General features: G+C 38.8%; 1 protein-coding gene across 8 annotated transcripts in view; it reads right to left on the reverse strand.

Annotated features, from left to right (window-relative positions):
- The window catches only part of ZDHHC14 (zDHHC palmitoyltransferase 14), a 134,049-nt gene that overhangs the window by 36,690 nt on the left and 84,357 nt on the right, over window positions 1–13,002 (reverse strand). For all 8 annotated transcript variants that reach the window (XR_012645014.1, XM_074990317.1, XM_074990314.1 and 5 more), the window contains exon 4: window positions 5,440–5,577. Coding sequence is in view for 7 of the 8 variants with exons in the window: in XM_074990317.1 (XP_074846418.1) it covers window positions 5,440–5,577 (138 nt within the window). In the remaining variant the exon portion in view is untranslated. The remainder of the gene's footprint in view (window positions 1–5,439; window positions 5,578–13,002) is intronic.

Below are 13,002 nucleotides of genomic sequence, written 5' to 3' on the forward strand. Positions count from 1 at the left end.
ATAAGAGTATCATCAACCTACAGCATGAAGAAAGAACCAATCCAAAGCTGCTAATACATTTTCTCTTTCTTAAAATATGCTTAAAGGTAAGACAGCTTCCTGCCAAAAAAGTAAACAATGACAGCCTGAAGGATGAATACCAAAGAGAAAACAAGCCTCACAAATACGGCCAGCTCAAGGGACATGCCAATAAAATCACAAATCTTTAGGTGCTAGAAATTTGGACTTCAAGGGAGGATCTGCAGCACTGAGGGACTGAGGCAAGATTGCTCCAGTGCTTTATAAATGTATGGAATAAGGACCATCTGGCAACATTTTAATGCCTATAATAAACGTTTTCGTGAAATAGGCATGGAAGGCTAAGGAAAATATCGTCAAAATAAGTTAGCTCATTACAGCAGGACTCCATAAACTACCTTATAAAGGCATCTCAGGTGAGTTCACAGCTCCTTATTTGTTTAAAATTGGTAACGATTGTCTAGTGATCCTGAAAGCACTATAGATTAAAGTCAGTAACACTATGAAAATAACCTCTCATATCAGAAACATTGAACTCAAAGATACTGAGTGGCTCTAAAAGAGCTATCCTACGCTCACCAATATTCCATGAAATCAGCAATTTTTTTTTTAAATTGCGGTCTGAAAAGCATCAGTCCACCAAGAACCACACAATAAATGGCTAAAGATACACCTTTGGCGAGCTCGTGATGGGTTGCTGCTAAATGAACTCAAATTGAATTCATCTGTAAGTTAGATTCACACAGCAGAAGGCAGTCAAGCGGTTTTTGAAAACCTTTAATATTAAGTCCTTCTTTTAGACAGTTTCCACAAGGGTGAGAGAACAAACCATTGGCTTGAAAGCACTAATCCTACTGTTCTCTTTCTAGTAATCATGTCATCACACACATAGCTCCCAGCCTGTGATAAAATATACTGTCATGTTTCTGAGTCATCAGTCACAGCTAGGACTCTGAGGCTATGTCTAGACAGTGGGCGCTATTTCAGGGTAAGCTGGTGTCCTGAAATAGCTGCCTACTTCTATGCAACATGCCCATTGTCTCAAAAGAGTTTTCGAGAGAACAGGAATGATATTCTGGCATCCCTGTACACCTCATCGCATGAGAAGTACAGGGATGCCTCAAAATACTGCTTGATTTTAGCAGATGGTGCCATTTAGACAGTGCCACAGGCCAAAATAGCCTATTTTGAAATCTACTCAAAATAAGGTATGCAATTTGCATAGAATGAATTGCATAGCTTATTTTGAGTTTACGACACCATGTAGACAGTCTGACCCTCCTAGGGCCAGCTTCGGCCATCTGCAAAAGGTCTGAGAATCACACCTGACGGGGCTAACATGAAGCTGCAAGGATCAAGTATTTATCTCATCTGGTTTTGGACAGACTTGTAAAAAGACAAAGGAACATCCTTCACCATGGCTGAAAAATGACTTTCTTAAGGTAGTAACTCTTCAGTGCCTTGAGTAAAAGAAGAACGGGGGAGGGACAGCTCAGTGGTTTGAGCATTGGCCTGCTAAACCCAGGGTTGTGAGCTCAATCCTTGAGGAGGCCATTTAGGGATTGGGTCAAATAGATGTCAGGGATGGTGCTTGGTCCTGCCAAGAGGGCAGGGGACTGGACTAGATGACCTCTGGAGGTCCCTTCCAGTTCTAGGAGATGTGTATCTCCAATTTTTTTTTCTCACTGGGATGAATAGTGAAGGGAATCACATTGACTGTGATGAAATATCTGATTCACTGCTTCCTGATGCATGAGGCCACTCATGAGGCTCTAACATATCTACTATGGAATTGCTTGGGTAACAGAGCCCTCTCCCTCATTGCAAGGGCTTCCTGACACAAGAGAACTTTCTGCTGACTTGCTTACGTACAACATGGTTGCCTTGTTTGCCATTTGAATCAGGATTATTGTAAGATATATCAAGTCTCTGAAGATCTCCACTGAGTTCAGAACATTCCTTGCTGATTGAACTCTGACATGCAGTTGTTGCTTTTGGAAAGTTCAACTACCTGTATAGCGTACCTTGTCCCTGGGTGAAAACGCCTGAGATCACTGCTATTTCGACAGAATGCATTTGGATTCAGATTCCTTTTTTCTAGTTGAGAACTGTTTCTAGAGTATCAGGTATGCCTGGAGGTTTTTAGTTCTCTGGAGCAGATATAAAAGTCCTGATGATGCTTGTTTTCACTGGGCTCTCGGGGTGTGCTAGAAATAATTTTTTTGTGCAGATATATCATGTGTTTCACAACTACAAGTTTTGCTGTGAAAATCAACAATTGTAGCATTGCCAAACTGCCACTTGCTATTCCTTACACATCCTTTCTGCCAAACTGGCATTGTCCTGGATCCTGTCCTTTGACAGAGAGGCTTTTTGCTGAGCCACTGAGTGGTCTGCCTTCCTGCTAAAGGGATGAGGTAGTGGAGTAACAACCTGAAAGAGAGATAGAGGGAAGTACGTTTAAAGCTGAATGAATTCCAAAGTACTGCAGAAAGACTAAAGTCTCAATGAAATAAACTGAAGCTTTGAAAGCACCAAAGCACAGAGGTGCTTAAGTGGAGCACTGAAGCACTCAGTGCTAAATACAAAGACAGAGATTAGGAATCTGAGGCTCCTGGAGACTTTTCCTTTATCAGCACTTATCGGCAAACAGTAGCTAAACATCTGAAGAATTACAGGATGATGATGAAGAAGAAGAAAAGACTGGATATCAGAGGAAGGGAACACAGAAAGAGTATCTGAAGCAGCTAGGCACTAAGAGAGCTGAAGAGTTGCAGCTGCATTTTGATACAATTTCTGCAGAGAGCTCTTTTGAAGACTGCTGCCAACAAAGAACTGAATATACTCGGAAGTTGAGGTTAAAGACTTAGGGCTTGTCTACACATGCCCCCAACTTCAAAGGGGGCATGCTGATCAGGGGAATGGGTGATTACTAATAAAGTGCTGTGCTGAATACACAGCACTTCATTAGGCTAATTCTCCCCATGACAACTTCGACGTGTCAAACTTTGAAGTTACTGCATGCTTGTAGCTGTGGGCACTTTGAAGCGCCTTTACTCCTCAAAATTTTGGGGAGTAAAGGCACTTTGAAATGCCTGCGCTACTTTGAAGTCCCCATGGCTACACGCATGCCAGCACTTCAAAGTTTGACACTTCAAGTTGCTGTGGCAAGAATTAGCCAAATGAAGTGCTGTATGTTCACTGCAGCACTTCATTAGTAATCTCCCATTACCCTGATTAACATGCAACCTTCAAAGTTGGGAGCAAGCGTAGACCCAGCCCAAGTGTAGTAAATCAGTCAGAAGTGTGGAGGTTGCTCAAACATTTACCTGCCATCACTGCCCCTGAGGACCAAGCAAGCTTCAGTGCTTCATGCTAGAGTGAAGCCAGAGCAAAAATCCTACACAGATGTTCTTCTTATAAGAGCTGGCATTTAATGTTTAGTGCACAATATTTGCAACATCCACAATGTATTATGTGCTGTTCAAGCATAGAGTGCAAACATCTCTGCCCTAGTCTTAATCTATTTATCACCTCTTTGGTATATATTGATCTTTTTCAATGGTGACCACTGTAAAGTGATGGTAAATTGGTCAATTCATCTGCCTTATTGGAGATCAAATACTGGAGCAATCTCAAGGATTTCATGTACTCTACCAAAAAAACACCACTCCAGTCTTCAGGGAAACCAACTCATAACTGCAGAGGGTTTATATTCTCAGATAAGTCAGACTTTAAAATATATTATAAAAGGTAAACCAGAATAAAAACATGGATAAAAATATTCTTCCTCCTCAAACAAATTTTTACTAAATGTGTGTGCATCAATGCACAACAGAAGTCTCATGGGTTTAAATAATACATGGAAAAATATTTCCAATAATTAATTTTTCTTCTTTAGGACTATAAGGCTATGTCTAAACCTAGCCCCTTCTTCAAAAATTTTGGGGAGTAAAGGCACTTCAAAGTAGCATGGGCACTTTGAAGTGCCCGTGGCTACATGGAATGCTGGCACTTTGAATTTTGACACTTCAAAGTTGCCATGGCAGGGTATTTGCCTAATGAACTGCTGTATGTGCATTGCAGCACTTCATTAGTAATCTCCCATCACCCCGATTACCATATCCGCTTCAAGGAAGGGGGCAAGTGTAGACATAGCCTAAATATGTTTTTTTCTAATGACACCATTCCAAGTAATTTTCATTTAGAATGAATGCACACAGTGGAATGGACAGATTATGGCCATAGATTCCACACATTTCAAAACACTCTTGGTTGTAGTCTATATCGTACATTTCAGGAGATCTTAAATATTGTACATTTTTAGGAGTTTTGTGAAAATGCCTCGATTCTCTCTCTAAAAAGCATGTGCTGAAGCAGTTTTGTTTTTCATCAGGAAATCAGCTTCATTTTTGTAGGGTTCAAATAATTTTTTAAAAAACCAAAAAACCTATGTTCACAGATTTTTCTGTAGGTTCATGTCTGTGAGAATTGTCATTAAAAAAGCTAGCTACATAATATGTTAGACCAAAGCTGAAATTAACTATTTATATACTTTTTGAACGATAGTAAGGTATATAAATAAAACTCATAAGAAAGGCCCAATTCTGAGAGTGTCTTTTTAAAAAAAAAAAAAAAGAGAGCACCGTAATCTCCCCCGCAAGTGAGACACACCAGTAGTTTTAAAAATTCCTACTAAAAACGAACTGGAGTTTGAAAGACTTTTTCATTCATGAGAAGTTGAGATATTGGGATTCATAGGATTTATCAGCTATGGAAAAAACCCACAGAAATACCTCCAAACACAATCCAGCATACACATATAAAACCATTATCAATTTTACAATTATATATATCTAATACTGTCTTATCACATACAGCCTACAATACTTAAGGATGTTTTAAGAATGGCTTTGCATTCAAAAATGTCTATGCATTTCTACGAATATCTATGCCTAAGCAAACTATCTGGTAAAAATGCAGGATAGAGGGAGATATAAAACTAGAGAAGAAACCAACAGAGGTTGTAAAAATAGTTAAAACATATTGCTTAATTAAGTTTTTTTGAATTATGGAAGGTTCTTTCTGTAGAACACACTTACAAGGCCTTTTTTGTCCAAATGGGATTATTTGCAGTACAATGTTTTGGGCACAAAGCATATCAACTATTCCTCCAGTGAACTGCCCACTAGACAACAGAAAGCAGGAAGAAAACTAAAAATTGCTTTAAAGTTATGCCCTGCTACAGGAAGCGTGGCATAGGAATTCAGATTGCCATAACATGATCAACCACTGGAGGCTGTGAAGTTTTAGGGAAATGGTAGAAAAAACAAACCCTAGATGATCAAAAGATTAAAGTAAAATAAATAAAAACTCAAGCAAATGGCTACATACATAACCTGATTTCACCAGCATACTTACGAAGGATGACGTGGGTGATAACGAATGCAAATATAAAGACTGTCAGAAAGGACAGAGATAAAATAAACATATAAAAAAATCTGTAGTTTCTTTTCCCCACACAGTTGCCTACCCAGGGACAATGGTGATCAAACCGTTCTGAAATGAGAGGTAAAAAAACAATGGAATATAATTTAATAAAGTGCTACTTTACATGAGAAAATTCTCTAAATAGTGTATAACAAAGTGTGATTTGTTATTTGTAAACTAGTCAGAGAACTTCTTAGGAAAAAAAACCATATTTTAATAAAGTGTTACATTTATTTAAGACTTATTGCACGGCAGAGATTCTCTTCTGTTAAAGTACACGAATTAATACAACTGGCAAAATAAGCACACACATTCCCCCTATCACATATACAGTACCAGTTTAATTATCTGACTTTGGTCTCCAATGTAGTCTCTCTTTTCTGCTCAAAACTGTACTCTTCCTACCGCTATAATTTTGCGCCATATTTTTAGAGTATACATTTGAGACTTCTCTGCATGCACTACCACACCACCCATCACTCATGATGTATAAAATATTTTCTCTTCTTTTGTTATTCAATTAAACATCCTTAGTGGCAGCAAGAAGGAACTGAGGATGGAAAACAGTGAACCTTATATGCTGAAATGCAAATTTGTCTTGTCTCCCTCTTGCTGTTTCAAAAACTTGTTTGCTATTCTATATAAAATGAGGTAAGCACACATTCCTCAAAAATAGAGATGCTTAGCTACCCCTGCCTAACTGGGGCCATGTAGATTTGAACGTGTGCTATTAATATCATATGGGGGAATTCATAATTTTACATACATTATCGCTACAAACAGTTCATTATCATATTACTGACCAGCAAGTTATTAGTTTTCAAACAACACTTCACAAGGGATATTTTGTACAAATGATTATTAAAATATTGTATCTGGTATACACAGGGATGCATTTGGTCACAGATACTCAACACATTTTGGGAGTGTGTTCCTAAGCATTGGGTTACAAAAGGTGCCTTTCTGCATAAAAAAAATAAATTTGAAATAGCATTTCTGGAGAATGCCTTTTTATATGCACTCATTCTCTCACATATTGATATGCTGGGGAATCCACACCTAAGAGCATAAATTTTCAGTTCCAGCCCTGAAGGGTAAGATATCAAACCTTAACCCTGCCACTGGTTCGGGCAGAACAGTGTACATCTTATTCCTCAGATTTGGGTATTCAGTAATTGGCAGCTGTCGAAATGAGCAAATGAGAGCCAGTTTATATGACAGTAAAATTATAAGGAATGAATAAATTGGAAGTAGTTAGAGACATAATAAAAAGGGACATCACCACAACTCTGACATGAAGCCACTGAGAGCTCCACGCCAGTCCCAAGCCTGGACGAAGGAGGAGGGTTGGTCAGATGTGTGTCGATGCGCTGACCAAACAGGATTACCCAGAACACACTGAAGTTGGTTCAAGAGAAAGAGTGTTGAAGATCAGAAGAGATGTTTCTGAGATGGCAGAACAGCAATATAGGATGAAATGCAATGAGGTAAGGAAAGCAGCCAGAAAGGATAAGGAGAAATGGTTAGAGGAGCAATGTGAAGATATCGAGAGGTATTACGGCAAATGTAAGACCAGGGAGGTGTATAAAACAATTAGGAATATTAATAGGAAATGGCAACCGAAGCAGATGGCGATCAAAGATGAGAATGAAGAAGTGCTCATGAACAGGGAGAAGATTGTGCAGCGATGGACAAGATATTGCACTGATCTATACAAAGCACAGTTGGACCCGAGTGTCTCAGAGAGACTGACTGAAGAACTGAAAGAGATATCTCCCCCAAGCATTGAAAGCAAGACTGATATTTCAAAGGCAGAAGTAGAAAAAGCAGTAAAACGACTAAAGAACAACAAGAGCACTGGAAACGATAAGATCATGGGAGAGATGATCAAATATGGCGGATAAAGCACGATTCAGGAAATACACCAACTATGTCATAAAGCATGGAAAGAAGGGAAGGCACCTAAGGAATGGACAAGATCTGTGCTAGTGACAATACCCAAGGAAGGAAGGTGTTGAAAGATATCAACGATAAAGCAGAGGCAGCGGTAAGAACATGTGGGGAGTTGGGAAGTTGGTTTAAAACAAGTGGAGGTACAAGACAAGGAGATCCAATATCGCCAAGTATCTTCATCGCACATCTGGAGAGAGCAATGGACAAGATCAAGGAAGAGGTAGAAGGGATATCTGTGCATGGGAAAAGAATTAACAACTGGAGGTTAGCGGATGATATAGTTATCATTGAGGAAGATGAGGAGAAGCTAGCAAAAATGGTGCGGGTGTTAAACGAAGAAGGTAAATGGTACGGACTGATTATGAACATCGATAAAACAAAAACAATGGTATTTGGAGATAAGAATGATCAGTGTGGATGGTATTGAACTAGAAAATGTAGAGAAGTTCACATATCTGGGGAGCAACATAACGTATGATCTAGACTGTAAGAAGGAAATAGAGACTAGAATAGCGAAAGCAAGAGCGAGTTTGAAGGCGATGGATAAGATCTGGAAAAGCGAAGCAATTAGCTTAAGAACAAAGCTGGGCGTCTTGAAAACGTGCATATTCAGCAGTATGTTGTGCGGATGTGAGACGGGTGATAATGAAAGATTCGAAAATACAAATATTGGCGTTCAAAAGGGGTTGTTCTGGAAAGATTCTGAGAATAGGATGGATGCAGAAGGTCACCAATGAGGAATTATATAGGAAGATACAGCCGAAAGAGAACCTGCTGCAGAAGGTTATAAAACAGAAGCTACAACTATTTGTACATATTTGCAGAATGAATGACAAATGAAAAATCAAGACCCTAGTATTCGGCATAATGGATGGTTAGGATAGAAGAGGCAGACCCCACAGAGAATGGATAGATCATGTAGTAGATTGGCTTAGTTTCTGTAGACTAGCTCTGCACCACTCTGCACTGGATAGGGAAAGATGGAAGGAAATAGTGAGACAGGAATCAGACACCAATGAGCGCTGATCCCATGGTTATTGATGATGATGATGACATCACCACAGGCTGTGTGTGTTAGAAAATGGAGGGATCGTCTAGTCTTGTATTTGTTTATCTGTAGGATTACCTTTATCTCAGTAGATCTAATATACCAGAGGATTCAATTTTTCTGGCACATGTACAAATGCTCTATATTTACAAATATTGAAACAACAGCATCTAACTGAAGAGAGATAACCTTTTCCCCCCTCTTGGGAATCATCTCTTTCCATTTCCTAACTTTGTTGTATTTTATTTGACATATTTCCATGTGTTCTGTTTTAATTCTCCTCTCCTTCACAGATTTGTGGACTTGAAAGGTTCACTAACTTACCTGGCTCCGTTTAATCTCTCTTCTAACCAGTGAGTGAAACACTGACAGCTAAGCACTCTGTGATTATTCTGAGTCTCCTTTTTATCTTTTCTATAGGGTGGCAGCCAGTAGATACACCCATCTAATCTTATAATCTGCAGCATTATGACACTAGCCAGACAGCAAGTGTCAGATAACAATTGGTGGGTTTTACTGGTAATAGTGAGGGGGGACGGGACCCTCAGCCCTGCAACAGAAGGCGGGGAGAGAGAGAAGCTGCCTTTGACAGAATCTACCTATGACTTGATAAAACTAGGAGTTTTCATTTCTTTGTCTGATACTCACTGGTATTACTGGCTAAAATCTGCACTGAAGCCCCTTGCTTTAAAATTCAGGACACTTACGTTGTTAATGAATGAAAAAAAGGAAAAGCTAATACTGGCAACATGGGCAGACACAATCCAAACCTCTAGCACAACTGAGACTTCTAGAACTTTCAGTTTTTATCATTTCTTCATCAATAATATTAGAAGTCATGGCCTAGTAAATTCTACTAAACAAACAAGTTCATGTCATTTGAATTGTGTTTTCAATATTTCAGAAGGCTGAAACTGAATCACCACATATTTGGAAGAGGAAACTGCCTCACGTTTTTGCCTGAATGAAAAAACTGGGGCAACAAAATGAAGATCTTCCTGTCCTCAGTAAAATATACAAAGAGATAACATTTTCAGTTCAAAGGCATTTCAATTTTGATAATGCCTTTCCATCTCACATACACTTGCTACAGGGCAATATAGAAAAGCCCTTAGTTTTCACCAACAGCTCACCTTGCATTGATTGAAGTTACTATATATAGTTGCAATATGACAGAACACAAGATTCATTGTCCTGGATATCAAACTAGCTAAGTATGTTGAGATCCAAGACATCTGTGCATGCTTTGTAATATTTACAACTGTGCCTCTTTGTAGGCCTATGATGTCACAATATATGACTACATCTATTCAGGATTACAGACTTTGTACATGGAAAATTATACTTGCAGCTTTTGTTTCTTCTTGAAACAGCAATAAAACTAGTACAATAAAAAAAACTAAACACTCTTTGTAAGCTCTTTTTAAACACAGACTTTGTCTATTTTCTTCAAGATCCTAATGAGATAGATATACACAAAGGAACACAATAGTACTGGATTAAATCCAGTCATTTTACAATTTAGAATATTTTAAAAGCAATCTTTGTTTCTGATCCTTTATACACGTCTCCTATGAATTATTCTAACCTCATGTGATTAGCCCCATTATCTTTAGAATGGCTGTGCATCTGAAGAACATTTACACACAAGTAAGACTGCCTAGGCTAGATCCTTAACTGGCAATATTCATCTAAACATTTAACTATATATGACTAAAGAACATAATGAACACCAGAATGAAAGTCGGTGTCTTGACAAAATCTGCAAAAAAGAGCCACAGATATCTGCATCTGCATCCAGTGATGGAGACACATGTGGATATAAAGTAGGTATCCACAGATTAGCATGGCTCTAGTGATAACCTCTGTATGTGTGAAATCAACGCAAAATAAAATGAAATCAATTTGGATTCACAGCATAAGTGCATTTCCTTTGGCATTTTCTATTTTAGGACTGAAGATCCGCTTTATTTATATTCTTCACTTATCCATCGGTCTTTTAATTTAATATTAGTGTTTTTGTGCCATCTTCAGGTGAAGCTGATTATCTTTAAGGGCCCGATCCAGCTCCTCCAAAGTCAATGAGAGCTTTTTCATTAACTTCAGTCGTGGTTGAATCAGGCCCTATAAGAACTCTGTTATGCTAAGGTGGCACAATAAGTAAAATGGATGGGCAGTGCCTGTGCCTCCTCTCTCCAACCCCATGCCTTCCTCACTTTCCCCTAAAAATCGTACATGACTGTTTTAAAACTCCTTAAATGGAATATACATAGGAAAAAACAACTATTGAGGTGGTGTCCTACTTATGAAAGACAATGGATTGTTCTGATATATCTGGGGGGTGCATAGACACACCCACAACCATTTATCCAGGAAGCAAGCTGACAACATGACTCTTCTCATGAGCAGAAGTTCAGAGCCAAGCTTGGCTGCAAAGTGCTGGAAGGATTTTGGGAGAGCAGAGCTGTATCAGAAATGAAAGTATTTAGTTAAACAAGTCTAGTTTCTATAATGTGTTTTATGATTTTCTGTGATCATTCCCCCTCCATACTTCTGTCTGCTATGATTAGGCTCTCTATTAAATACACTTTTATTTGATTTCACTATAAACACATCTAAGATTTGTGTGTAAAGACGACAAGTGATCTGAGGAAAAACTGGTAAGCTGGTGTGTATTGCTTCTCTGGAAGCAACAAATGTAACTAGGTTAAGAATTACACATATGGAGGATAGGTCCATTAACAGCCATTAGTCAGGATGCTCAGGTACACCAACCTATTCCCTTGGTGAAGAGCAGCAGACCTACAACCTATCCTTAATCAGAATGCCACACTCCAGAAGGCCCAAGGTGACAGGCCTGTTCTCTCTGACAGACAACCTGCCAACCTTATGAGGATTCTCACCCACAACCACAGTCTACACTGCAGGAACACCAATCCTGGAACTCTTCCTTGCAACAAGGCCTGTTGCCAACTTTGTCCACATATCTATTCTGGAGATACCATCACTGGACTAACCAGGTTATTCACAGAATCATGGGCACATTCTCATGTTCCTCAACTAATATCATATATGCCATCATGTGCCAACAATGCCCAGATGCTTTGTATATTGGACAGACTTCGAACTCTCTTAGACAAAGAATTAATGGGAATAAAACAGAAATAAAAACACTCCTGATTCACAAACCTGTTAGCCAGCACTTTAAATGGAGGGGGCCATTCTGTTAATGACCTAAAAGTCTGCATTTTACTGAAGAGGAATTTTCACAACAGTTTGGAAAGAGAGGCTGATGAACTCTCATATATATTCAAATTCGACGCATTAACACGTGGTTTGAACCAGGATGGGCATTTTCTAGCTCATTATAGGGGATTTTTGCATACTTGGCTTTATCTAATTCTTGACCCCCGCCCCCACCAGATCTCTGATTTGCTCACCTTGATAATATTTTTCTGATTTGTCAACCTTGATTACTGTTTTTGGTTCTCTGTGCCTTAAATATCGAGTCTGTTCTGGTACGGCTATCATCTGAAGAAGTGGGTCTGTCCCACGATCATTCATCACCTAATAAATTGTTTTGTTAGTCTTTAAAGTGCTAGTGGACTGCTTTTTTGTTTTGATACTATTTCCTTGGTGTCTTTAAACCCTCAAATGCCAAAAGCTCGGACTTTATGACAGATGATGGATCACTGAAACTGAACTGTTCTGTTCATTCCCCCAGAAGCACCTGGCACTGGACATTACTGGATGACAGTATAAGGGCTGCATGGACCATTGGCCTGACCCAGTATGGTTCTTTTTATTTATCTGTGAATGTCCAGTTGAACAGAGACTGGACAGTCCAGGGTAATGCTTGGAGATTGGGTGTACCTATTGCTAACCTAGAGAGAGAGAGAGAGAGAGAGAGAGCGCGAGCGAGCAAGCAAGAGCACCTGTGTAGGCCTAGAGGGGAGTGCTTGTGTTGCCTGTGGGCAATGGTGTTAACAGGCATAGACAAGGTTTCCTCAATACTAACAGCAGACATTCCATTATTCTCCTCCTTAAAATGGCAGGTTCCCATACATAGTGTAAAAAGAATGCTCACAGATTATAAAATAACCTCTATTAAAAACATCACTTTAGATTATTTTTAAAATGAAATTTTAAAAATAATTTTATTTCCCCTGCTAATGTTTTTTGGGGTGCGGGTGGCATGTTTCTCCGATTGGAAAGCAGAAATTGTCCATTTGACTTATTTAGTAAAACATCTTGGTCAATTTAGTTTCGCTGTCAGGGTCTCATGCAGCAGCACACTGATGCTTGCAAACACTGCATTCATAACATTTGCTAAAAAAGGTTTCAATTATAACGTGAAAAATCAGAGAAATATTCCTATTTATTCTAGGGTCAATAAAAAGCTATTTTATTAAAAAACAAATTTGGCTTAAAAACTTTAACTTTGTTTAAGAATCCTAATATTAATACAAGAAAACACCTTTCCTTTAACATAA

Source organism: Carettochelys insculpta, chromosome 3 (assembly GCF_033958435.1).
Source record: "Carettochelys insculpta isolate YL-2023 chromosome 3, ASM3395843v1, whole genome shotgun sequence".
NCBI classification, from domain to species: Eukaryota; Metazoa; Chordata; order Testudines; family Carettochelyidae; genus Carettochelys; species Carettochelys insculpta.